We start from the raw sequence: 27,366 nt of genomic DNA, 5'->3' as shown, positions 1-27,366 counted from the left end.
ATTATTATATATGCACACAGACAGAAGGCATGGCTGCAGTAAACAGCATGAATTGCCTATTAGTTTTATCCAGTGTTTCTCAACCTCAACAACATTAAGATATCTGGACTTCAAATTTCAGAATTCCCCAGGCAACATGTGTGCTGTACAAACTCCGTGAAACACTGAATTTGAAATCTTGAGGAAATAGCTGAATGGTGGTCAAAATGGATTTGTAACTCTCAATCATATGAAGAAATTATTTCAGAAATGTATAATGTTTAGTATTGGAAAGCTCAATAGCTACTAAGGAACACACTGTATTAGTTCTACTTTATACAAATGGGGGAAAAGCTTTCTCTAAAATCAAAATAAAATAAAACATATGCTGTTATTCCCGTAGATGCCAAAATGACAAATGAGATCTTGAATCCATGGTAATTGTTGGACCTTACTGTTGTTGTCTTTCTTCTAGGACTTCTTCCCTCTTTCTCCCACAGCAACATATCTGTATTTGCTCATCCTTTTCTTCTTCCTTTTCTTCCTTCAGTTGCAGCAGATCTGCCACTTGCATGATTATACACGCCTTTCTCATGGCAGCTGATCTGAGCAAATGGTGGACCCTACTTATGACAGATGGCTCATGTCAGTTTCTGTGCAAGTCTTTCACAATCAATGGCCTCCTGGTCACACTGTTGAGTATTCATGCTGCTCACAGGTCACTTACAATGACTGCATCGTGTTTGTGTAGAACATTTTTCTTCAATGATTAAAAAAAAAAAGAGCAGTACCAATCACTATATTGTCGCAAACATTGAAGGTTATGTGGGCTTTGGGTTTTGTAGGCACCTTTAGCGGTGCCGCAGACTGCAAAGACTTCACTCTAATGTGAGTGATTAAAAAGAAACACTAACATGCAGTGATACAACTGAGAGGCTCCTCAATTGAGATTACGAAAGAACTGTGCCTAATGGAGAAAACAGCATGAGTCACATCATGCAAATGGAACACCTCTCTGCTTCTTCCAGCTCAGTAAGCAGCTCTGAAGACCAGCTGCTATGAGGAAGCCTCACAGAGCTTCCCAAATGAATTGACCCAATGAAATCCAGTACAAGCATGCAAGGAGAAAGTGGACGCAGTACAAATGCATTGCAGGTGCTTAACTTTTACAAAGCCCACCCCCACAAAACCCCACTACCATTTTTCTGACCGTAAAGAAAAAAAGAAAGTAAGGAAAAACCACAGATGGAAGACAACCTTTATGCATATATTTAGAAGTGGTTCTCGAAAGCTTCCTGTATTACTCAATCTAGTCATTAAATTTGAATCCCAAAGGCAGATGTAATTTTGCAAAACCATTCACTCTGGAATACCAATGGGATTTGTGTTGGTTTTTCACAATCAATGTTTAATACTGCCCCATTCTTTAAAGAAACAAAATTTTAAAAATTGCATTCATTGCATTTTGGAGCTCTCAGATCACCCGCCTACACATAAAGCATTCCTTTTAGAAATAATTCGTATTTTCCTGCCGCTCAAAGCTGCAGCTATCAACACAACGGATGAGCCCTAGAGATACTTTGACAGATGGATATAGAACAGCAGGTGTACTTTTGCCTTGTCAGTCCATTTAACATGGAGACAATGTCAGCTTGGCAATGTAACAAGTATCTTTACATATTCTGAAAAGAAGAAGAAAAATGTTAATGAAACACTTACGATCAAGCCCGTTGACATATCTCATTGTAATTTCACAGTGCCCCCATACCGCACTGACTATAGGATACAGTTTTTTCCCTTTTAAGCCCCTAAAGGCCACTCCAAGATACTGTCCATCCACGATGAAGCTAAGGGTTCCTTCATCCATATCCAAAACCACCAATAAGGAATCTGGAAGTACAAAAGACTCATCTGGTTCCAAAAACACAGGATAGGTCACTCCAGGCTGGTTTTTGCAGTTGTGGTAAAGTTTGTTCCGTCCAAGGTCCCAGCCCCATGATTCATTATTGCTACCAACCAATGATGTATATCCTACAGAGTGCAAAGGGGCTTCTGCTGTTGAGACCCCAACTACTGCATGTGTTCCTCGTTGCCTAGTGGGCCAGTGAATCTGCCAGACATGGAGTCCCCTTGTGTAGCCAACTTTTCCCCTGATGCAATCTGTGCTTTGAGCAACCGGGTGCCTATGAAAGGTTAGTCTGTCATCTTCCTTCACAAATATATTTAAGGATCGATCTTCGTTGTTCCAAGCATGTTTGTATTGCATCTCCAAGTGGGCTGGGGGCATATCCAGCAACATATCCAATCGTGCAGGCTTGCAGAAATCTGGTCCCCTCAGTTCTCGTTTAACTGGTCTATATGGGGGATCCCGAACATCCACAGACTTTATGCTCCCTGAGATTTTTTGGCCCATCGCTCAGCTGCAGAGTGCCTGGTTGCAGGGAGTGAAGGGTAAATGTGGGCCCAGTGTCAAGTCATGAAAGTACTTTCAAGCTGAGCCAATGACTCACTATGCAGCAACTTGATTTACTTCTTTCTGGACTCTTTCAGAGCCAATGTTTTCTGAAAACACACTTCTGAAATAAAGCAGAAAGTCACCGGTTAAAAAGTAGCCAAATTATAAACCACATAATTATTCTTTCAAAAGAAAAACACAGAGGAAAAAAGGAGAAGGGGGATTTGTGCCAAGTTACTTTAAAATTAAGACCTAACTATTCTCAGCTTCGTGGCCTTTGTACTTCAGTCCTCTTAACCAGACTGTCAGCTGGATATATTGAGTCTACAGTTTAAGAGCACAGACAGTCATTTCCTTTTCTCCACAACAGACAGAGACATTCCACACCTTTTGCCCTTCCACCCAAAGTCTAGTCAAGAGGGATGTGACACTGTACAAACAGCTTGCCCATATTATTAGGTATGTATGAGACTGTGTCCATTTTCACTTCTAATTCTTTATTTTACCTTAAAGACATACTTTATGCAAACTCTTGCTTTTACCTCTTTCTCTTATTAAATCTACCTTTTGTACCAAGGAGATGCAGACATACAATAGCAAAAAAGTTAGATGAAACCACCGTGCCTCCTATAAAAACATGTAAGGCTTAACATCTCAACAATTAATATAGTTTTTGAAAGAGAGGTGGAGGGGGGGCAGAATTTGATGTAGATGTTTTTTTGATTAGCAAGTCCTATGAATTGTTTGGTTTTAAAATTTAATAGCAAAGCTATTAAAAAGAAAAGGGAGGGAGGGAGGGAGGGAGGGAGGGAGGGAGGCAGGCAGGCAGGCAGGCAGGCAGGCAGGCAGGCAGGCAGGCAGGCAGGCAGGCAGGCAGGCAGCATGGATGAGTACAGTTAAAAACCATTTCTGTATAGTTGCCAAGAAAAAATGCAGTGATCAGTAGCTGAAATCAGCTCAAGGGAGTCTTTATCTTTCTATAAGACTGGAAGCTTACAAAATGGAATAAATATTTTATTCCATAAAAGAAGATGGATTTTATTCCATAGAAGATTGTCCAGTACACTGTACCAAATACCATCTGGCTAGGAACCTCTGAACAATATTAGGGAGCCCATATGCTTAAAGTTGTCGTAGTGTATTAGGCTAATCTCAAATGAAACATGGTTTAATCTTGCAATCAATATCTTAAGATAATTTGCCTTGCTAAAGAAAGTTGGCAAATGAAAAGAGATAATTGTTAATTATCCTGTCTTTAGTCACCACTGATGCTTCAAATTGTATGTCTTAAATAGGCTATTTTCAAAACAGATTCCAAAAACTAACTGCCATAGCATTTGTAGCTAATTTTTTTTATTAAGTTGGAGTCCAAATCTTTATATTCTCAGCCAATTTATTTGGTTGTTATCGTCAATGATGATAGTAATTGGGATTCAAGATATCTAATGATGTTATACAAAGTGAGGTAATTTAGGATTATTTTCTGAAACCTGAGAAAATGTGATCAGTGATTGTGAGGTGGGCAGCATCCTCTGTATTTTCTACTCAATTCTCAGAGATTGCCTGGAAAAGTTCCTGCAGTTTTCTTGGCAAGTTTTTTCAAAAGTGGTTTGCCACTGTCTCCTTCCTAGACCTGTCTGTAGCTGAGATCATGAAGAATTCCTCCATATTACATGACAAACTGCTATTTTTAAGATTTCACATCTGTCCTGTGGAAAAGGTCACTTGTAATTAAGTCATGCCACATCTGAAGGCCTATATCTCTGCTAAAATGTTCTCTTAATATTTTTTGCTTAGCTCTTAATGACTTGCTGTAAGAAAAAAAGTTGTTCTTTAAAATACTATAGGGGCAAAAATATTTTTGTGGTTTCACATGTACATAATGGGGAAAAAATGCTCAGCTCTGTTTGCACATAGCAGAGAGTAATCCAAATTGAAGCAGGAAAAAGAGTGTTAGTTTCATTTCCCAGTGTTTTTTTTCATGGAACTGCCAAGATATTAAATAGAGCATTGTTAGTGCCAATAATGAAAGTGGAGCCTTGCAAAAATCAAGTTGGGCAGACAGTATTCCACTGTTGATGCATGCTATGTCATAAAAACATCAGACATTGAAAACAAGTGAGATTGTCATTTTTGATTGTGAAGAAAGATCTAACTATTAAACTGGTGACAAAACTAAAGAGTATCATGATGAATCCATATGAAATAAGTCAAAAATATAGCTATGTTATCATGTGCATAGTTGGCAATTTCTGAGAACTGGACACAAATAAATGGAAGAAAAAATAAATTAAAAATCAGTCATGTGATCACATTTTGGTCACTTGACAACCTGTGCACATTTACAAGAGGTTGCAGTGTCCCATGGTGATATGTTGGCAATTTGCAATTTTTTTGCCATGTCTCAGTTTTACACTAGCACACAAACTGATTGTTTCAGGCTCACAAGCCTCTAAAACAGGGGTGTCAAACTGGTGGCCCGCAGACTGGATGCATCACACACAGGCCATGCCAACCCCACCTCTGCGAAGGTGAAACCCGTCGTGATACATCACGTAACGGCAACTTGAAGCTGCGAGTTTGACACCCACGGTCTAAAATAATTGATTTCAGAATATATTAATAATACATGGATTATACAATCAGTTATGGCATGATGTCAGATCAAAGAGAAAAGAGAAGAAATAAGTGTAGACAGTCAGGATTGACTTAATTATAATGTATAGGCTTATTTTATTTTATCATACTTATTTTGAAAATAAACATACTTTCATTCAGCGGAACATCTATGGTAAAAAAGGTAAAATACCTACGTTTTTTATCAGCTCATTTTTAAAAAATATGGAAAAGCTAGATTAATCCATATAGGAGAAGAACAAAAGCATATACCAAAAGCTGAGTAGAAAACAATGTTGATATAGAGAGATTAAACAAATAAGCAAAGACAAAACCTTCAGGATTTTAAATATTCTGACTTTCAGTTTTCCTTGAAGAAACTAGCATACACATGTAAGCAAGGCACAAAATGAATTAATAGTTCTCCAATTCTATTCTGAAACCAGTCTTGTATAAGTCATTGAGAAGCACTTGTGGGAGCCTAGACAGGTATTCGTAGCACACCAATGAAATAATTATTAAAATATTTTAGGAGCTGATATTAGGATTGAATATCTCTGGAATTTTAGATGCAAATTGTGAGGTAGGGAAAAATAATTATTAAAATATTTTAGAAGCTGACATTAGGATTGAATACATCTGGAATTTTAGATGCAAATTGTGAGGTAGGGAAAAATAATCTTCCTTCTTCAAAGAAGTAAACCCTTTACCTAAGATTTATCAGCATATTTTTAAAATAATCCAGTTAATTAACTGCAAGAATAGAAAATGCTGGAAGGTATATATAATAATTTTAATTAGGCTAGGAAAATACACCTTAGTTAAGAATTCTCTTGACATAGCTATTGTTCTTGGCTGATAAAACATCAGCAGATCACTCTGCTTCAACTATATATGATTAAGATGGAAAGGTTATTGGGTCAGAGATACAGAGAGTATAGGATATCTTCTATTCCCATCAAAGATTTCAGCTTCTTTTATTACTGGTCAATCTAGAAGCTTTTCTCACTGTTCCAATTTATCAGCACAAGACAAGTAAAATCAGCATAAAAATAAAACATAAACATCTTTATATTTACACTTTCACTGTCTAATCCTTTACACCACTGTACAATAGTTCCTACATATCATGAAAAAGTTGAACCCAATACTAAATGTGTGAATATACATATACTCACAATGTTATCTGTAAAAACAAGACAAATATCAACATTATGGATACTTTTTAGCTGCATATGTCTACATTGTTTTCTTTATGTCTTGCTTAATTTATCAGCTAATTTGAAAACGTAATTTCATTGTTTAGAATAATAATGTTGCATGATCTTTCAGAAATGTATAACTTAATGTTATACATGTTACTTAAAGCAATGTAAAAGGTTGTTTGCTGTCCCTGGAGCATTAGTACTTGTATCATGAAGTAATAGAAAAAGTAAAAGAAAACTCTGAAAATACTGTGTAGTACTTCATTCTAGCTGAAAATCTCATCTGTTTAAATACTTTCAATTCAAGTTTCAAATATCAGATGGGCAAATATAATTTACTCAAGAGCCAATAAGAGCCTTTAGGGACAATAACAAGAAAAAAGCATATAAAAAGGAGTGACCAGTATATTTGCATTAGAAACATTCTGTAACATTAGGTAAAACTATCAATTGTATTAAAAAAAAAAGATTACAGGATTACTCTCTTGGGGAAAGACCTTGCTGGCTAAATTTTGAGGAAGTATTCAGTACTCACAATGAGGTTTGATTGGTTTGCCAATGACAAAAGGCAAACACCCCACTGAGAACAAGCCTTCTTACTTTCAAACGTCTACTATTATCTGTTGATTATGCAACAATGCTTTCAACAAAGCAATGGCTAAAAAGACTTTGGTGGTAAAGGAAACTGGCAGAGTGAGTATCTCTTAGTGACACTGTTGGTGAATTTCAATTATAGGAAAATGAATAGAACCTGACTGAATTCTATACATCAGCTGTTGTTTGGGGATTTGCAGCTTAGTATAATCTTTCTTAGAAGTTTCAAACCCTTGAATACTTTCCTAAAGCATTACTGTTTCGAAGAAAACTCTAACAAACACAACTTTAAGAATTATAATTACAGATAATAGTATGTCTCATTCCATTCTGATTGTTCTATAGAAAAGAACAAAGTAATTTATAATCAAGCTAGTTTAAAACTCTAAATGCTATAAGACACAGTTATGATATATATTTACCCAAACTAATGTTGCCACTATGGGATACAATATACAACAGAAAAGCGAAAATTCTAATAACTACAAGTTACAGAGTTCCCCAGACATAAAAGGGCATAGTATGAATTATAATTCAGCAACGTATTATCCCTCCCTGATTTACAGAATGATAAAATAATCCAAAGACACAATAATCTTATGCATATTTACTCTTACAGAATTTATTGTTTCACAATTCCAAATTTCAACAAGTAGTTCAGTGGGACTGGAATGTCTAACTTTTGTGGCGAAACCAGAAGAGGCATAGAATACATCTTCAATTTGGGAAGTGCAAATAAATTGACTATACAAAAACTCTTAAAAGTCAAAAACAATATTTTGTTTTGCAAAATAGTATCCTTTTCTGACAATAGCTTTCCAATTACTTGTTACATCTAGACCATAAAATTCTGAATTTAACTGGAAAGAAGTACATATCAAAACAACTGGTATGGAACTTAATGTCATATTCTACATAACCTTCCTTTTAATGAAGCAGAACTAAAAGAGTACCAAGAGTGCTGGTGAATAGAAAATTGGGGGGATTCTGGTTCAGCTAATTTTGGATGTGGTTGCAAGCCTCTAATTGTGTACGCTCTGAGGGGTCAAAAGACAAAACAAGCAAGATGGTAAAACACAGCAACATGATGGGACCTGTGACTTGTTTATGTGTTCTAAAGAAGTGGGGTTTCCACTGCCTGCAGGGGAGAAATAAAGCAGGATGAGCCATTGCTCACTGTGTTGCAAACTTCGCTTACTTTATAGCCTGTCATGATGTTGCATATACACAAAGGACAATGCTTGTATTGCAAGAGTCATTCTGACAAAACTACTTGATTTTTTTAATGCTTCCATTTATTTATTTTTATTCCTCATATTTTTAATAGTACCCATTTCCCCTAAGTGACTCTATTAACACATCTGGACAGTTTAAGTGAATTTACAGTTGGCACAGTTAGGAATGCACTTTAAAAAGTGCCCGGCTGCTACACAATGTAAAATTATAGGGTCCTATGAATCCAGTACCAAACGATGTGCACAACTTGCTGGATGCACTCATATTTACTTTTAAAGCATTAAATGGCTTAAGATCTGACTATTTAGAAGGCTACTGCGTCTCCCATAATATTGTTTGATGGGAGCCAAATCTAAATGAGAGAATAGAATCACCAAATGAAACCACTGAATGGGCTATTTAGACCACTAAACCCAATCTGTGCAGGAATATAAAGATACTTGAAATAGCTGTCGTGCTTTTATTTTAACATATTACCTAGCATGCAGAGAATGGCTTTCTCTTGTATTGCTCCCACACTGTGGAATGCACATTTTTTGGAACTGTTTTTGTCTATCACCAGCTTGGTGTTTAGAAAATGCATAAAGATAATACCTTGTTCTGCTTTAGTTAATTTTAGTATCCAATTTAATGTATGTTTTATTGTCAAATACTTGTTTGAGTAAAAAACAAGGGTATACTGAATAAGGAAAACTAAATAAGCAAAGAAACTATAATTTGCAATAAAGCAACAAATCACACACAGTCTTTAGTGCAGGGAAATGAAACTCTTCAGATAAAACATGCTGGATGAAAACTAAATTTACAGTTTGACAGGCAAAGATCTTTCTTTCATCATCTTTAGGAGCAGGAAGCAAATTTAGAGGGTTTTTTTGTGAGTGGTGTCCGTGAAATTTATTTATATTCTCCCTTTTCTCCAAGAAGTACTGAATGGTATACTAAGCTCTAATTCTTGTAAACATTATTCTCAGAAATGTTTGCTGGAAGATAACTGGTTCAAAAGCAATTCAGTCAGGCTGATTGAGACAGTGTCCGTAATAGCATAAAGAGCATTCAAACTAGAAAAAATGTCCTCATATTTAAGTTCCTGTTCCACAATAATGTAAAGGTATCAAATTTGAAGTAAAAACAATCAATGGTGCAATGACATTACACTTAAATGTTAAGGCTATGCACACTTCAAAAATGATTTGGAATTTTAGAATACATTTTACAATACCTGTGTTTTTTCTTCTTCTCACCCTACGTTATTCTTATGGACCATTATAGAGGTAGGCAAAACTAGATAGATATAGGAATCTGTTCTAATAATATGGCCATACATGAAAAAATGAAATGTAAACTAATAAATTAGAACATATCCAGATAAGAAGGACTAGCGAACTGGGCTGAAAAAGGAGATGTTTTGAGAGATCAGGTATGCTTAACCTGGATAAAACTATTAGAAGGGAAGATAGTTGTCTTCAAGTATCTAAAAGGCTATCATGGAAAAGATAAGGCAAAAGTGGTCCAGAAGATAGAGGACAAAAAGTAAAGAGTTTACAAGACATTTAGACATTGGGAAAAATATGTTTCCATTAAACTGTTCAATAATAGAACAAATTGCCTTGAGACATGTCAGTTATGTTTCAACGGAAACCATATACACACCTCCCTTCTGCAGGGAGGTGTAATACTTGATTCCTAGGTTGGGCAGAGGTTGTGCCTAGATCACGATAACCAACCACCAGGCCGCAACCCAATACCGTGCCGCAGTCCATTTGGAATCAGGCTGCAGAAGCGGTAAGGTGAGCGTGCGCACAACTCCACTTGCATGAGCTGTGGACAAGAATGTGTGCAATTCCATTTGAGTGAGTGGCAGGTGCATGTGTCCACTGCTTGCACAAATGGAGCTGCACGTGTGTGTACATGTGTGCCCACCTGAGTGAATGGCAGGTGCATGTGTCCACTGCTTGCACAAATGGAGCTGCACGTGTGTGTACATGTGTGCCCACCACTCGCACTGAACCATTCCCTCCCCCTGCCAGTCCGCAAAGCCAGAAAGGTTGTGGAAGTCTCACCTAGATCACAGTCAACATCCATTCTAACTTTTTCATTCTATGAACATTTTTTTAAAAAAATGAACACTTTAAAATAGATTCCAGGGGAAAAAAAATCTGTATCTACTGTATCTGGGCTTCAAAAGTCTGAATGATCACTAGATAACAGCAAAAAGTGATATATTTCTGCATCTTTTTGTTGTCATCATCTCATAGTTACCAAGATTTTTTGCAGCCCTCAGATGTAGCCGTACAACTTTTTTGATAGCTATGTGAAATGCTTCTATAATTTAAGAACAAAATGTGCGGGGAATGACATCCATCAAACTTTCAATTTCATACATAATGGTTTTATTTCATCATGAAAGGAATAGAGATAGATATCACTTAATGATCTGGAACATTTAAATACCTGACCATGCTACAGATTTCTATTATAAGTTATAACCTCTTAGCCAAATACTGTAAGAAAAGACTTGAGAAAGTAAAAACAAATTACAATGAGATGAACTTCAGCCTGTGTATTAACAATCAAATCTTACCAGCATTTATGAACTCTACAAATATTTAGCATTTGTCCCAAAGTGAGACAATTCTTTGCTTTCAGTTAAAATTGTACAAGAAACACAATGTATCAAAATCTGAAACCTTACATGCCTGGTAGTAAACCCCTAAATTTAACATGTCCTAATTCTGAAGAGGAAAGTACAAGATTTAACTGCCAGAGTTTAACACAATGAAGAGTTTCCTACTGCATAAAGTTTTGCAAAAGATGGATATGTTGCTTAGTGTAATTTCCAAAAGATATGGAACTGTCCCCATGAAATAGGTGCTTTGTTTTACTTTGTGAGAAAGGAGAGCAAGAAGGAATTCCAAGCTTCTGAATAAATATTAAGTTGCAATCTTCTCTCTGACAGACAGGTCAAAAAAAAAACAAAAAACAGTACCTAACTAGATTGATTCAAGCTTTTTAAGTTAGAAAGGGCTTTCCATTTTGGTTGCTAGATCAGCTTGTGATAAAGGTAGAAACAATTTAGAAATAAGCAGTGATTAGATTAACTAAAATAAATAGATTAAATTTAATTAGTTAATTTAGTGATTAGATTAACTAAAATAAATAGATTAAATTAAATTAATTAGATTAATTAGTGATTAACTCCAATAATTAAATCTAAGGTTCCTATTTGGTTTGGTTATAAAAGGAAGATGTACTTCAAGTACAGTGTCATTTCTTGATTTTCTTCCAGGCAATGTTCTAGAATTCATTGAGCTGGCAACCTATCCCCATCACAGAATGTCAGTTCTTTTACAGCACTGAGGTCTCTGGGCTTCATAGTGCTCTCAATTCTTAATTATTCAGATGCCTGAATAGATTTCTCAAAATAGACATTATATTCTGTATTAAATTCCATCTGGCTTAGGGAAGGAAAAAACTCACTATCTAGCCAGTAACTACTGCATTCATAGAAACAAAAAGGAAGTCTATTATCACAGAAAAAAGGAATAGAATTAAAACACATTAGAAGAACAAGGATATAAGGTTCAACCTATGCCCCATACATCCCTACGACCAATCCGCTCACACAGAGAGGGACTTCTCCGGGTGCCGTCCGCTAAACAGTGTCGGGGGGCGACACCCAGGAGCAGGGCCTTCTCTGTGATGGGCCCAGCCCTGTGGAATGACCTCCCCCTTGACATAAGGATTACTTCCGATCTCCGCTCCTTCCGTGTAAAGCTTAAGACCCACCTCTTTCAATTATCTGGCCTGGCTCAACCGTAGTTTTATCCTTCTCCTGACAGTCCTTTTTAAATTGTATTTTATCAAGGGATATTTTAATGGCTAATTTTAATTTTCTATTATTATTATTAATGTGATATGTATTTGATTACTACCTCCTCCATGTATGCATGTATGTATATGTATGTATATGTGTGTACCTGTATGTCTATATGTATGTATGTATATTTTTATTGTACGCCGCCCCGAGTCCCTTGCGGAGAGGGAGCGGCTAACAAATTAAAAATTTGAATTTGATTTGAACCTAGATATAGGAGGACTTTCTGACATTAAAAGCTATTTGGCCATGGACCATGGAACAGACCACCACATGAAGTGATGCATTCTACTTCACTGAAGCCTTCAGAGAGGGGCTAAGTAGGTATCTATTGTAGATATCCTAGTGGATCCTGAAAGGAGTAGAAAGATGGATTAGATGATGTTGAAGATTTTTTCAAACACTATGATTCTGTTATTACTTATTAACAACATATCACTCCCTGAATCAGGCAAAATAACCCAGTTGCAATGCAAATGAGATCATTAGCACCAAACCATGATTACCTGAATAAGCCACTATTGGCTTAATCCATAGACCACACAAAGTCATCAACTGTCTATAAATTACAAAGGCTGAATTCGTGCACTACACCATGCCAAGATCCCATGTTTTGGTGTGTGTGATTTTTTTAATTTAATAAATTTGGTTATCACCCATTTTTCTGCAGGGTGAGTACTCTTGGATACACACACACACACACACACACACGCATTATAACATGTTTAATATCATAAGCTCAGTCTATTATTATGGGGGTGTAGTTATTGTTTTGGTTATTTAAAATAAATATTTTTTTCAGAAAAGTTAATACCAAAAACTGGACAGAGAATGACTAATGCTTAATTTAACCGAATTATAAATTTTTCATGAAACATATTTAAGAAAATCCTGGCTTAACATTTCTATGCTAAGGATGATGGGAGTGTAGTCCACCATACCTGGAGACCACTATATTGGGGATGGTTGTGTTAACTATTAAAAGACACTGATTAGGTTTGTACATTTGTTTCAATCCCCACCCTAGAAACTTACCATATTTTTCGTAGTATAAGACGCACCAAGATTTTGAAGAGGCAAATTAAAAAAAAAAAAAACTAGGTAGGTAGATAGAGGAATAGACAGGGAGAGAAATACAGTAGGTAGGGAGGGGGAGAGAGAGTAGTTAGGTAGGTAGATAAAGTGAAAGAGACAGAAAGAGAGAGAGAGAGAGAGAGAGAGAGAGAGAGAGAGAGAAAGAGTATATAGGTAGGTAGGTAGAGGGATAGAGAGAGAGAAATAGAAAGAGAGAGAGAAATACAATAGATAGGTAAGGAGAGAGAGAGAGTAGTTAGGTAGGTAGATAAAGGAAGAGAAAGAGAGAGAGAGAGAGAGAGAGAGAGAAATACAGTAGGTAGGTAGGGAGAGAGAGTGTGTAGATAGGTAGGTAGGTGGATAGAGAGAATATATATATTAGGTAGATAAAGGGATATATATAGAGAGAAATAGAGAGAGAGAAATAGAGAGAAATACAGTAGGTAGAAAGACAGAGAATACATAGGTTTGTAGGTAGAGAGATGGAGAGAGAGAAAGAGAGAGAGAGAAATACAGTAGATAGGTAGATAGGTAGGGAGAGAGAGAGTAGGTAGGTAGGGAGAGAGAGTAGGTAGGCAGGCAGATGTTTCTAGGTGTATTTATCCCTGTGCTGGAGAAGGAAATCACTGACAATCTGCAGCACCTAAGATTTTGTTTCTGCTGGCACAGCGCTTGATCAATGTAATTCTCATCAATCAAAGAGCTTTCCAAAAGGAAAAAAAAGGTTTTGCACTCTTCAAATATCCCAAAAACGGCTCGTTTTTCATGAAAATGCCCTTTAAAAAAAAAAAGAGGCATGAATAGCCTTGGGAGGGGGTCTTGCAGAGTGCTCCTGGGGGGACCCCCCCAAAATGAGCAAAAAACGATTAGTTTTTCACAAAAACGGGCCCATTTTTTGTCAAAAAAATTGCATGCATAGCCTTATGGAGGCTTATAGAGTGCTGTTGGGGGTTGGGGGGGGCATAAAACGGTCGATTGTTTGCTCATTTCTGCCCTCCCCAGCCCCTAGGAGCTCTCTGAAAGCCTCCATAAGGGTATGCACAGCAATTTTGGTGAAGGGGTGGGGCTTCAGGAGGCAAAAAATGCTGTGTTCAGTGTATAAGACGCACCCAGATTTTCAGCCTCCTTTTTGAGGAAAAAAGGTGTGTCTTATACTCCGAAAAGTATGGTAAGCTACCAATTAACAACTGTTGCATAAAACTAAAACTTTTGACTTAATATATAAATTGACTCGGACTTGCAGTATGCTCAATGCATTTTGCATTTATCATTACCTTTTGAGTGGTTTAAACTATAATCAGTTTCATTGATTTATGTGGGTTTTAATATTAGGGAGAAATTAACTTTTTGTCTAACTTGAACTAAAATGCATAAATTATACCGTCTGAACTTGCAACAATATAAACTTGAAACTACAATTTACCATAGTCTTACCCAGGAAGGAACTTTCCCAACACCTGAACTTCAAGCCGCATAGTCCTCTATCCAGGAAGAATAGTGGCAATGATGCGTTAATAATTTGTTCAACATAACTGGACAACAGATGGTCTGGGAATGGTGATTTACCATATAACAGTATCTTGTAGTAAGAATTGTAAGAATTGATCATGCCTCCATGTGGGAATCATCATTTTTTTCTATCTGCAACTGGAATTTTACTCTACATGTGGAACCCATTAACAAAGGACTGCACTGATAAAGATAATGGCCAACTGTAATTGTAATAGTCACTTCACTTCATATGTACAAAGCACAGTCTAGTTGAAACCATGATGACATTATTGTGCACTTGCACTTCATATGTAGAAACTCATATATAATTAGTGTTTGGTTTATGTATTCTCTTTTATGCTAGAATTTCTATCTTATGAACACACATTATTTTTCCCTAATAAAGATTAGAACAAGAATGGAAAATTATTGTACCTTTTCACTGCTATCCTTTGGCTTGTATCTATTTTCTCCCTAGGACAGAGATAAACATTTTCCCATACCAAGTAGACAAACAAATATCACACTACAATCTAAAAAACAGTTTTGATTCTACAGATGAGAATGACTTTAAATGCGCACAAAAATACAAAAACGCAAAACAACAGGGAAGTGCTGTCCACATATTCTGGGAACAGACTGTTTACCTTGAAATAATCTTAGTAAACCAACACCAAAAAAAGCAGCAGATGTACATGATTCAGCTAGAGGACAAGAAGCAGTGTAAGATGGAACACTCATTAGAACAGGGATATCTATTAGACAGAGACAGAAATAATATTCAGATGCATTGTAAAGACCATATTGATGAATGAAGCTGGTCATCCTACATGAACCAAAGGTGATATATATATATATGTATGTATGTATGTATGTATGTATGTATGTATGTATGTATGTATGTATGTATGTATGTATGTATGTATGTATGTATATATATATATATATATATATATATATATATATATATATATATATATATATATATATATATATAATAAATATGCTTTTAAAAACGTCAATGAACCAAGCCATCTTCAACCGTGCATTGATAGTTACTGGATTAATTAATTATGTACTATGAGGTCAGCATGACTGTTAATAACTCACAAAATGAGCTTTTTCCAAATTTATCTGAACCCAGGCTGACTTTTCAGAACTACAAACTGCTGTTCCTATACTATATTGGCCTAAGGCTTGGGATTTACATATTCCAATAGCATTTGAAAATTGATGGAATTCTAGCAATTATTCAATTTCCATCAAGTATGTTACCTTAGAAGGTAAGAACTGAATCTTGAAGATCTTATAGTTTAAAAGCATTTTTATTATAGTAATATTGATGTCTTGGAAGAAGGCTGTTAATAAAAGATGTATGAAAAACAACAGCACTAGCTAGAATTAGCACTTTCAAAGAAAGAAGAGGAAAAATATAAATTCCATTTATGCACAAGATCCATGATGGTGAACCTAGGCTCTCCACGGGCATGTGAGTCATCACCCCAGCTCAGCTCCACTGCACATGTGCATTCACTTCCCTTGGCCAGTTGTTTTTCAGGTCTCTGCCATGCATGTGTGGGGAACAGGGTACATGCGGGAGATGCGTAGGCATACATGGGGGGTCACATGTGCATTTGTGGTTGGGGCAGGCACATACTCCCCCTGTACTCCATTTTTGTCCCAGGAGGCTTCAGGGATGTCCGCTATGCCCAAAATGAGGTCCGGGGATCACATGTACATGCACAGGGGGAAAGTAGAATGTGGGGGCGTGCGTGCATGCGCAGGAGGGCGGGGCACATAGGGCGGTTGTCACGTGTGCATTGCATTATGGGTATGGGCACACATATGCACGCTTTCGGAAAGTGACAACAAAAAGGTTAGCCATCAATGCACTAGATCCCGACCTCATTAAAAAGTGTTCAAAAAGCCCTGTTAAAAAAATCTCAGAGAGAAAATGCAAACCTACAATAAAGTTATATTTCCAAAAGAAATATGAGAAAAAGTAGCCTTTTAATTTGAATCACAAAGACAATTCTCAAGTTTTGGACTGTGACAACCCTATTTTTCCTGCCAGGTATGTAATGTAAATGGAGTAAATATGCAATAAATTATTTGCGAGAACTGAACATGGGAACAAAATTGCTGAATGAATAGGAAAATAAATTCCTGTTCCTCAAGACATCAACATCCAGCAGATGTAACACCAGTAAACAGGAGACAAAAGGCGGAGTGTGACAAACATTTCACTTGAAAGAGAGTTAGACAGTGACCTACACACACAGAACTGGGACAAGCAGCATCTAGGGAGGAAAGGAGACAGGAATAGTTGTCTGCTCTTGGTACACGGAAAATCCATTATGCTAAGCTTACCCTACCACAAGAAGTCTGGAGATTTAATGAGTATTGCCACAAAGCAGCAGGAGAGAGTTTTCACTCCGCAGGCATCGTGCCACACGAGGCTATTTATTTTGGAAGCTAACAAGGATCTGCAACAAAAAGTTTTCCTTGGAAGTCTAAAATACCCCCCCCCCCCAATGATCAGTGGACCAGCATACAGGATCTAATCTATGTCAGTTTCTTTGAAAGTACTGTGGCTAATAACTAATAACCAACTCCCATTGGTTTTATTGGAGCTGAAATGACTAACACAGTTTAACTGCACTGCAGTTACTTCAAGCCTCTGTCTTTACTGGTTGAGTTATACACCTATGTGATATAGATAAGGGCACTCTTTTCAAGGCTGCTAGTTATTTACAAACCAGGCATATACCAAATATATAAAAGATATACTTTCATGATAATCTTTACCATTCTATACAAATAGTTCCTGGTAAGGTCATTGCCTGTTAAAATGACAAAATAATGAGATTCAATAGGACCACTGCCTTAAACAGTGGACTCTCAGTCTAATATATTGTTTCCCACAAAGAGTTACTATAGAAATGTGGTGTTTCATTTCACAGCTTCCAATGTATATACTCTGTTCATTCTTCCTCAGCAGTGTCTTGAGAAAGTCAGTGTGTCTCATGCATTAATAAATAATAAGCTTCAGTGCCCTTGCCAGAAAGGAAAGTATTACTTTTCTCCTAAGTGCAAGTGATGAAACTGAGCACAGGGGTTGTGCTGGGTCAAGTAACAAGACACAAATAGAAGAATGGCTTCCATTCCTGAATTTGAGATCTTGGGAAGCTCTCTTCATCCACACTATCTCTACAGTTATTGATGCTGGCACCTATATATACTGCCCCCCTCTCTAATATATAATACCATTCCTCTATTTGCAAAACTAAATAAAAAATCTCGAGAGAGACAGGACCTTTCAGCATCCACAATGCAACACGATACATTGACCAAACAAAGGTTAAGCGGCCAGAAGCTGAAAGATATTGGCTGAGTCCGGCCTCTTCCCAACTCTACAAACACATTCCCTGAATGAATTATTTCACAATGGAATAGTTTCTACCACCCAGAACAGGACAAGGAGTAATGTTGAAAGGACTGGGAAGGGACAAAGTTAATTAGTCTAATCACTTCAAGCAAAGCTATGATTAAAGCAATAGTTGATAACCTTTGGACACAAAACTTCTGGTGCATATAAAATTCATATACCCCCCCCCTTTAGAACGAGTTATTTGTACTTTAAAATCCAGTAATTTTGCAGGAGTATTGAGAAGAAATCAGTTGTTCTGGGAAGCATGACTAGCAGGAAAATGTGATGCTCATTGTAGAATTTACATTACTTTTTACAAGGCTCAGCCCATGCCGAGCACTAGGGTCACAGTGCTTCATCAAGGAAGCTTTGATCACAGGAAATTATTTTTGCATCTCTTAGAACAAGTGAGCCTGGTAAATTAAAGCTTGTCTCAGCTCCGTTTATAACATCCTGGCAAAATTTAATGGTTTCAGGCAGCGCATGTAACCTACCGCATGCTCGTTTGTTCTCCGATAATCAGCCACTTAGTCCTCATACAAACAAGCCAAGCTTAGCCAGACTTTAAATCTGCATCTACAAAGGGCTGGTGAAGTTCTACCCAGTTTCATTTTTAGCAACAGCTGTTTAATCACCAAGCCAAGCCTTGTTTTGCTTCAACGTTATATTTTTTGAGACACAATTAAATGTCGACGTCCAATCGCCAGCTGAGTAAACCACCCCCGATTAGCCGTTACTTTTTCCAGACACTTACCATATAAACAATGAAGCATCTCGCCGTCAATCCCGCGTGTCTTGGATTTATAGCATCTACAGAGCCTCGTTCTTTTTTTTTTTTAAACGTCTACATAAAAATCCAGAGAGAAAAGACAAGCCGCTTGGAAGCAGAATCAGCAGCAGAGAATCTTGGGACGTTTGCAAGCTTATTTCCCTTCAACAGTGGGAAAAAAACGTCCACACCCCGTTATTGCTTACCCCAATTGTTGGTTTTGTGATACGCTATTCCCGCTCCGGAGGCAAAAACTCAGAAAAGTTGGAGCTCAACGCCGAGGAGGAACCACGCCACGGTGGGATGATGGGAAGTGGGGGTGATGGCACCAAAAACTCGGCAGAAATAGCCCGTCCGCTTCCCTCCACTCCCGGCCCGGCGCCGGTTTCTGGACTTCGCGTGCTCCACGCGTTTGCAGCAGACAATCGAGGCGAGCCGCACGGACAGGAAACTCCCCGCTGTAAACTCTCGGCAGAAGGAAAAGTGGCCTTTGGGCAGCCTGCCCTTTGCCGCCCCGGCTGCCTCGGCGTTGTTTCTTCAAAGATTCCTCCAGCTTTTATGCCTCGGCTTTCTTCTTTCTCTCTGCCCAGCCTCTCCCCCGCCCCTTTCTTGCTCTCCCCTTTTATGACACAGACAGCCCAGATGGGAAGAGCCTGCAGCTAAAGCCAGTCCAGCACCCCATCCTGAAAGCTGATCTTGCTGATCTCATCACCGAGGGCTACTAATCCAATGACCGGAGAATTAACAACAGATGGTGACGCCCCTTCTCTTCCCTCCCCCCCCCCGCTTCTTCGCATCGCCACTTAGCCTACACGCTAAGGGAAAGAGGGGTGGGTGGGGATGGGGGAGAGAAAGGCCGCCCGCGAGCGAACGAGGGAGCGTGCGTGAACGGCCACCCAAACACGAAGTGCGAGTCCACCGGCAGACTGCAGAAGGGCAGCAGAACTGATCTCACGGTGGCCCAGATTGCATTTCCTGTCTGTGTACACACTTCTCTGCCAGAGTTTACACAGGCGGGAGCTGCATTATTTAACCCCTTGTGAATAAATGGTGTCTCGCAATCAAAAGAAAGAAGTTCCTTCATGTCTCTGATTTTGAGACTTTCTCGACTTTTTGAGGGTGGGGGGGAAGTGTGCGCTGTTTTGGCTTCCATACGATGCTGCCTCTTTTTCGGAATTGTCCTACTCAAGCATCCTGTTTTTTTGCTTCGAATCAATTGTAGGTGGATAGCTTTGTTCCAACAAAGCTGTTGTTTAAAAAAAAAAGCAACTCTAAATCTCTTGCAGAAAATGAGATTTTAGCCAATAAATTTGCTTTCATTTGAAGCCTATTTGTGTTTTGGTTCTTGGCAGTTTAAAAGTCTTCCAGTGAAAAAAATAGTTCTCATGTAAAGTTTCCACATTTTATCAGTGTACGCACCATTCTAATTACAATACTTTTTTTTAACCCAGCAAACACCTTCCTTGTTAGGGAGATGGCCAGAACAATGGAGATGGCCAGAACAAGGACTTAAGAACACTTAAGAACTAAACTACCATCAGTCTCAGATTCATGCCTTGCAGCAACTAGTTTGAAGATGCCTACACCTTGCTATAATGCAATCATGATTTAAACCACTGAAAAAACTTACTTTCTTGATCTTTTAAAAAAGTGGTGGTACCAAAGTTGCTGCTACTGTAACTTTTCCAAATAATTGGGTTGTTCCAGTCTTTTGATTTATTGTAATTAATCAACTGATTACCTTGAAGTGATTTTAAATATTAGTATCTATCCTTCCATCCTTCTATCGAACCAAAAATATTCTGAAAACTGAAAGTATTTTATTTTATTTAAATGGTTTTGCATGGTTCATAAATTGACAGTTCTATTTTGGTATTGAGAAGCTGTGGGTCTGAAATAGTCAATAGTAGAGTTCTAAAAGGTCTTTCATCCATTTTGATTTAAATCTTCCAACCCTCTCACTTCCATTACTTTTGAAGATATTTTTATTTCTATCTCGGTCTTTGGTAATATGTTTCTGCTCAAGTGGATTTAAAAAGTGCGGCAGGTAAAAAAAGCAAGCTTCAAAGTCACTCCTTTGAAAAATTCTTAAGAACTGTTTGAAAGAAACTTGGATGCTTTAAAATATATGAGAAGCCACAATAGCTAAATGGACTTTCACCCTTATTTCATTTTTCAAGGAGGCCTGTGGCTGTAAGAGGCATACTAAATATTTCCAAAACCAAGGAAGCTTTGCTCTATTTTTATTTAATACCCCAGAATATTTAGGCTAGCCACTCATGTATGAGCAGGAAAATGCTCTTTATCTATTTGTAACATAATTTGGAACATAGCACAGTTTAGAAGAACTAATGGAAAGACATACATACCGGACGAGCCGTCAACAGTGAGTCTTGTGAGACCATTCTGGGAGGAGTTTGACTCTGTTGCCCCCGAGGATTTGGACAGGTTGCGTGGACGGCTGCGACCCACCACATGTTCAATGGACCCGTGTCCCTCCTGGCTGGTACTGGCATCCTGGGAGGTGACACGAGGCTGGCTTCTGGGCCTGGCAAACGCCTCATTGGGTGAGGGATCCTTACCAACTGCCTTGAAAGAGGCGGTGGTGAGGCCCTTACTCAAGAGGCCTTCACTTGACCCAACGGAGCTAGCTAATTATCGTCCAGTCTCCAACCTTCCCTTTCTAGCGAAGGTTGTTGAGAATGTGGTGGCACAGCAATTTCCGCGACACCTTGACGAATCCGAATATCTAGACCCACGCCAGTCCGGCTTCCGACCCGGGCACAGCACAGAGACAGCCTTGGTCGCGTTGGTTGATGATCTCTGGAGGGCCAGAGATAGAGGTTGTTCCTCTATCCTGGTCCTATTAGACCTCTCAGCGGCTTTTGATACCATCGACCATGGTATCCTATTGCGCCGGCTGAAGGGGATGGGAGTCGGAGGCACCGTTTTGCGGTGATTCGGCTCCTACCTCTCTGACCGGACGCAATGTGTGTTGACAGGGGGGCAGAGGTCGACCCTGAGGCCACTCACTTGTGGGGTGCCGCAGGGGTCGGTCCTCTCGCCCCTCCTGTTCAACGCATATGTGAAGCCACTGGGGGAGATCATCCATGGTTTTGGGGTTGAATATCATCTGTACGCTGATGATACTCAGCTGTACATCTCAACCCCAAACCACCCCAACGAGGCTGTCGAAGTGATGTCCCAATGTTTGGAAGCCGTCGGGGTCTGGATGGGGGACAACAGACTCAAACTCAACCCCTCCAAGACTGAGTGGCTGTGGCTACCGGCACCTCGGTTCAGCCAGCTGACTCCATCGCTGGCCATAGGGGGCGAACAATTGCCCCCTGTGGAACGGGCGCGCAATTTGGGCGTCCTCCTAGATGCCCGGCTGTCAATGGACGACCATGTGGCAGCCGTGGCAAGGGGGGCGTTCCACCAGGTTCGCCTGGTGCGCCAATTGCGCCCCCTTCTGGACCGGGATGCCCTACGCACGGTCACTCATGCACTGGTGACGTCTCGCCTGGACTACTGCAATGCTCTCTACATGGGGCTTCCCTTGGGACGCGCCCGAAGACTGCAGCTAGTCCAGAACGCAGCCGCGCGGGCTGTCATGGGGAGTACTAGGTATTCCCACGTAACACCACTCCTGCGCGAGCTGCACTGGCTGCCTGTGGTTTTTCGGGTGCGTTTCAAGGTTTTGATCACCATCTTTAAAGCGCTCCATGGCACAGGACCTAGCTACCTGCGGGATCGCATCCTCCCACACACATCCCTGCGGCCAATTCGCTCTCACAGGGAGGGGCTTCTCCTGGTGCCGTCCACTAGGCAATGCCAACGGGCGACACCAAGGAGTAGGGCCTTCTCTGTGATGGGCCCAACCCTCTGGAATGACCTCCCCCCCCCCGACATTAGAACCACCACCGACTTCCGCTCCTTCCGACAAAAATTGAAGACACACCTGTTCCGATTGGCTGGCCTGGCATAATAATAACTGCTACCTCCTGGCAAACATATTTTTTAACTGGTTTTTTAGGGGAATTGTTTTTTAAATTTAATTTTATGGGATATTTGTTGGGGTTTTAAATTATTTACTCAGCTGTACAGTTCTTTAAACCTTTTTATCCTCCTTCGTATCTATTTATCTATTTAATAATTTTAATTGTTTAATTTTATAGTTATTTATATGATGTATTTCTGATATGGACTGTACACCGCCCCGAATCCCTTTCGGGAGAGGGGGCGGTCTATAAGCGCTCAGTAAATAAAATAAAATAATAAATAAATACATGATTCTGTGTGCATTTCACATATACTTTGTATAGTTATTTTGATGGATGCCAAACTAATTATCTACTATACTGAAAAATCAGGAGGAATCCGACCTGTAGCACTTTTTAAACTACCGAATGTTAGTAAAGGCATTAGTGCATAGCTTTTTATTTTCTAAAAAAATTAATGCCTTTACTAACAATTTGAAAAAATACTACCAGTTTCCTCATCTTTTAGCTATTGTGGGTTAAAAAATATATTTTGCTATGATGTCCACTAGTGATAAATAAATAGATAGATAGATGATAGATAGATAGATAGATAGATAGATAGATAGATAGATAGATAGATGATAGATAGATAGATGATTGATAGATGATAGATAGATGATAGATAGATAGATGATAGATAGATAGATAGATAGATAGATAGATAGATAGATAGATGATAGATAGATAGATAGATGATAGATAGATAGATAGATAGATAGATAGATAGATAGATAGATAGATAGATAGATAGATAGATGATAGATAGATAGGCAGGATTATATGCATCTGTCTTTGAGAATATAAAAGATAATAGGACTTGAAAATACCACTAGAGGAATTTTTGATCCTGGCAAAACTTCCCTAGTCTACATATTTACTCTATTCCACAGAATTAATGAATACATCCTGAACTACACTCAAAGCAAGCTAAGGAGACCAGCCTGTGTTCAAGATTCTATATGCATAGTAATATAAAACAAGCTTGTATTATTAATTCCTTATATTCTACTTATTCATGAATGTATGGAAGCAAGAATAGGGCTCCACCACATCTTGGAGGTGAACCAAATCTAGTACCTGCATATTTGGAATAGCATTTAAAAGAGACTTTCTATTTCAAATGTGACACCAGCAAACAAAGTTCCCTTACACAAATGCCTATAACTCTGGACATGACTGTTCTGCCAGATTTCATATCATAGCTATGATTCCAATGGAAGAGAATAGCCATGACACTTGGTATGGTTTTTTTTCAAGTACATTTTATTTGGAAGCACTACCTAGTTCCTATATTAAGGTTTGCTAATTTAAAGAAGTAAATAATGAGAAGCCCTCATCTGAGTCTCAAAATAGCACATCATTATCTACAAAAAGTGGCAAAAACATTCATTGAAATGTATTTTCAACATGTTAAAAATAAATGTCAACTGTTCTCTGTTACTTCATAATGTATGATGGTCTAAACTTACAGGAAGAACTTGTTATACTTCAGCACATGTAGTATATTAATATGCTTGCATAATTACCCTTAAAGTAGGATCTCAACTACATAATTTCAATTCCTTAAACTTGATCTTGCCCACAATGTTTTCCAGCCTTGTTCTTATGTGATTGTAAGAAATGAAACTAGTGAGGTAGGAAACAGCATTTCCAGGCCAGAAAATGTCATTATGTCAATATAAATATATCAGGTGCTAGACATTTCAAGCCTGTTTTGAGAATGTCTACACAAAAGGGCAGGAAGAAGTCTAGGATAACTTCACAGCATAGATTTATATACAGTATGTGCTCATTTTATGAGGCAGATTTCCTATGTTTAATTTTTGTCTGCAAAATCTTAGTTCCATCTGTGAGACTACTGCTCAGTAACAAGCCACTGAATAAAGTGTTAATATCTGGAAAACTGAGCTTCAGTGCTACACTCGTGACAATAAAAAGTAATACACTATATACAATAGTGATTAATATGCAGTTCAACTGTGTTATTATCAGTTCCTCTGCTGCCCAGAGGTACAGAGAAAAAGGAAAGCGCTGTCATTTCCGGAATTCATGGCTACAGGAATTTGTTGATTTTAGTAGCTAGGACTGCTTTTTATTGCCAATTGCAAAACTCCAGACAAGACTGATATAATGTGTATTCGATTTACCCCTTAAAGACATTCTGGAAACTTCAAGTAGTGCAAAATTCAACCATCAGAATGCTTGCAGATGATTGGCTGCTGAGTTATATCAATTTTGCAACTTGGCACTGTTTTCTGTTCATTTCATGTCCAGTTTAAAATGAACCTTCACTGTCTGGGATCAAGGGACTACTTGGGCGCTTACGGATATGTCTATTTCCTATAATCAAGTTGCAGGTATCAGCCACTTGCCTTTTAAAACAATGAGCCATATTTCTGGAATTCCTACCCAGAAAAGGATTGTTAATGGCAATGCAATGGACAATAAATGGTATTGAATGGAAGCAAATATTTTTAAAACACAAATAAGAGCCGTGGTGGTGCAGTGTTTAGAATGCAGTATTGCAGGCTAATCCTGATGACTGCCAACTGCCAGTAGTTCAGTTCTTACCAGCTCAAGGTTGACTCAGCCTTTCATCCTTCTGAGGTCAATAAAACGAAGACCCAGATTGTTGAGGACAATATGCTGACTCTGTAAACCACTAAGTGCTATTGCTATAAATATTCAATCACAAATATTACCCAATTATTCATGAAAGCTGTGGCTTCACATGTTTTAGTATTGTTAAAAGTTGAATGAATGTTTAAAAGTTTCTTCATTTTACCAAAAATAAAATTTCAATGTCAGTGTTTCTGTCTGTTGTAAAAAGACAGATATGAAATATATGTTACATACTTTTAAACTTCTGGTTTTTATTTTATGTAGACCTGTAAAGATGCCCTTTTTAGATTTTTATTCCATACTAAAAGAAACGTAAATTTCATTTATAATTTTTTGATCTCTATTTCACCTTGGTATGCTGATGTAGATCACAGAGAAACTCCTATGCATAAATGTTTAAATAAGTTTTCTTTCTCCTGTCATTCTTCTAATTACCGGTAGATCGCTTTTAAAAAAAACATACCTTTTCTGACAGGAGATCAGAAGAATATTTTTGTTTGTTTGTTTGTTTGTTTATTGGATTTATATGCCGCCCTTCTCCCAAAGATCTCAGGATGGCATACAACATTAACAAAACACATATTACAAAAGTTAAAAAGGAAATTAAATAAAGTATCCAAAAACAAACCCAATTAATATTAACAATACAATTTTAAAAATTAGATTAAAATTAACAATTAAATTAATTTTTAGTCTTGATTAAATTCTTTTCTTTTAATAGAAGTAGATTGACTAGAGCAATATAATAATATAAACAGTTAAAGTGTTTCCTGCACAATTACCAATTGGATATTAAGGTATTTTTCAAAGACTTTTGAGGAGGGCACATTTTCTTTTTAACTTTTTTTCTACATATTTATTAAAACCTTTAAATGGGAAGATTAAAAATCATCATAAATTAAAAAATAAAGACAAAAAGAGATAAAGAAAAATAAAAAGTATAAGAAAAGGAAAAGTTAAAGATAAAATTAGAAAAGTAGAAAAAAGATATAAAGAAGTGGCTTCAAATATTTTTCATAAAAGTTATAAGTATAAATATATTTTAATCTCTCTCTCTCTCTAAAGTTACATCATATTAATATTTCTATGATCTATCCCTTCCAATCATAAAAATCTAAAATTACACATCATAAAGCATGGGCAGATACAAATATATATATTCATATTCAGTATAACATTATAACTTAGACAAAATATGATTAGATTACTATTTCTTGTAAATGTTCTTACTACACTACGTACTGTTTCCTGAACCATCCATAAGTGTAGCTGAACATATATAGAACATATTAGAATAATTAGATATGGATGTAATGATTTCATAAATCTCTGAAGTAGCAATTGCTTTCTCAAGTTAAAACCACACATATTTAGAAAATGCTCTTTTCTAAGTTTTCCCTTATAACAATTATCTCTCCATCATACGAGCTGGTCCATAAATACCAGATACAGTAATTCTTTCATTAGCATTTTAAGTACACTGCAGCCTTTATTCCTTCATTAAAATGTATTTATTTCATTAAACATAATGTTTTGCATTACATAAGCAGCAATATTTGTGTTACTAACAATTCAACTTTTTGTGTTCTGAGTTCATTACACTAAAATCAAAATGAACGCATTGTCCATTGTCCAAATTGCAGTATACAATTTAATAATAAAAGTAATTTAAATACTTCCAATACTCAAAATAGTATTAAAGTAACAGATAATTTACAGCAGCAGCTCCCAACCTTTTTGAAACCAGAAACCAGTTTTGGAGCAGCAGCGGATAGTTTTGCATGCTACCTATATTCCACGTATGAAAGCTTCACTTGCTTGCATGGCTTGGTTTCCAACTACCACAGACCAGTATCATTCCATGCCACAGACTGGGGATTGAGGATCCCTGATTTGAAGTCAATATATTCAGTAAAATCCATGAAATGTTGTAAAATATTATTAGCTATAAAGTTAAGACAAGAAAAATATCTGATGG

The 27,366-nt window shown here is 37.7% G+C and overlaps 1 protein-coding gene across 6 annotated transcripts in view; it reads right to left on the bottom strand.

The window, feature by feature from the left end:
* SPSB4 (splA/ryanodine receptor domain and SOCS box containing 4) overlaps nucleotides 1-27,366 on the bottom strand; it is a 192,731-nt gene that overhangs the window by 48,867 nt on the left and 116,498 nt on the right. For 2 of the 6 annotated variants that reach the window (XM_081956409.1, XM_081956408.1), the window contains exon 2: nucleotides 1,699-2,555. In XM_081956409.1, the coding sequence (XP_081812535.1) occupies nucleotides 1,699-2,392 (694 nt within the window). In that variant the 5' untranslated portion in view covers nucleotides 2,393-2,555. Of the gene's footprint in view, nucleotides 1-1,698; nucleotides 2,556-14,959; nucleotides 14,990-18,448; nucleotides 18,557-18,708; nucleotides 18,906-18,929; nucleotides 19,419-27,366 lie in introns of those variants that run through there. The other 4 variants (XM_081956406.1, XM_081956407.1, XM_081956410.1 and 1 more) reach the window with 4 other exon arrangements.

Source organism: Natrix helvetica, assembly GCF_964273705.1.
Source record: "Natrix helvetica genome assembly, chromosome: 5".
Taxonomy (NCBI): Eukaryota; Metazoa; Chordata; class Lepidosauria; order Squamata; family Natricidae; genus Natrix; species Natrix helvetica.
Note: the sequence above shows the minus strand (reverse complement) of the source record. Positions and strands in the feature narration are given on the sequence as shown.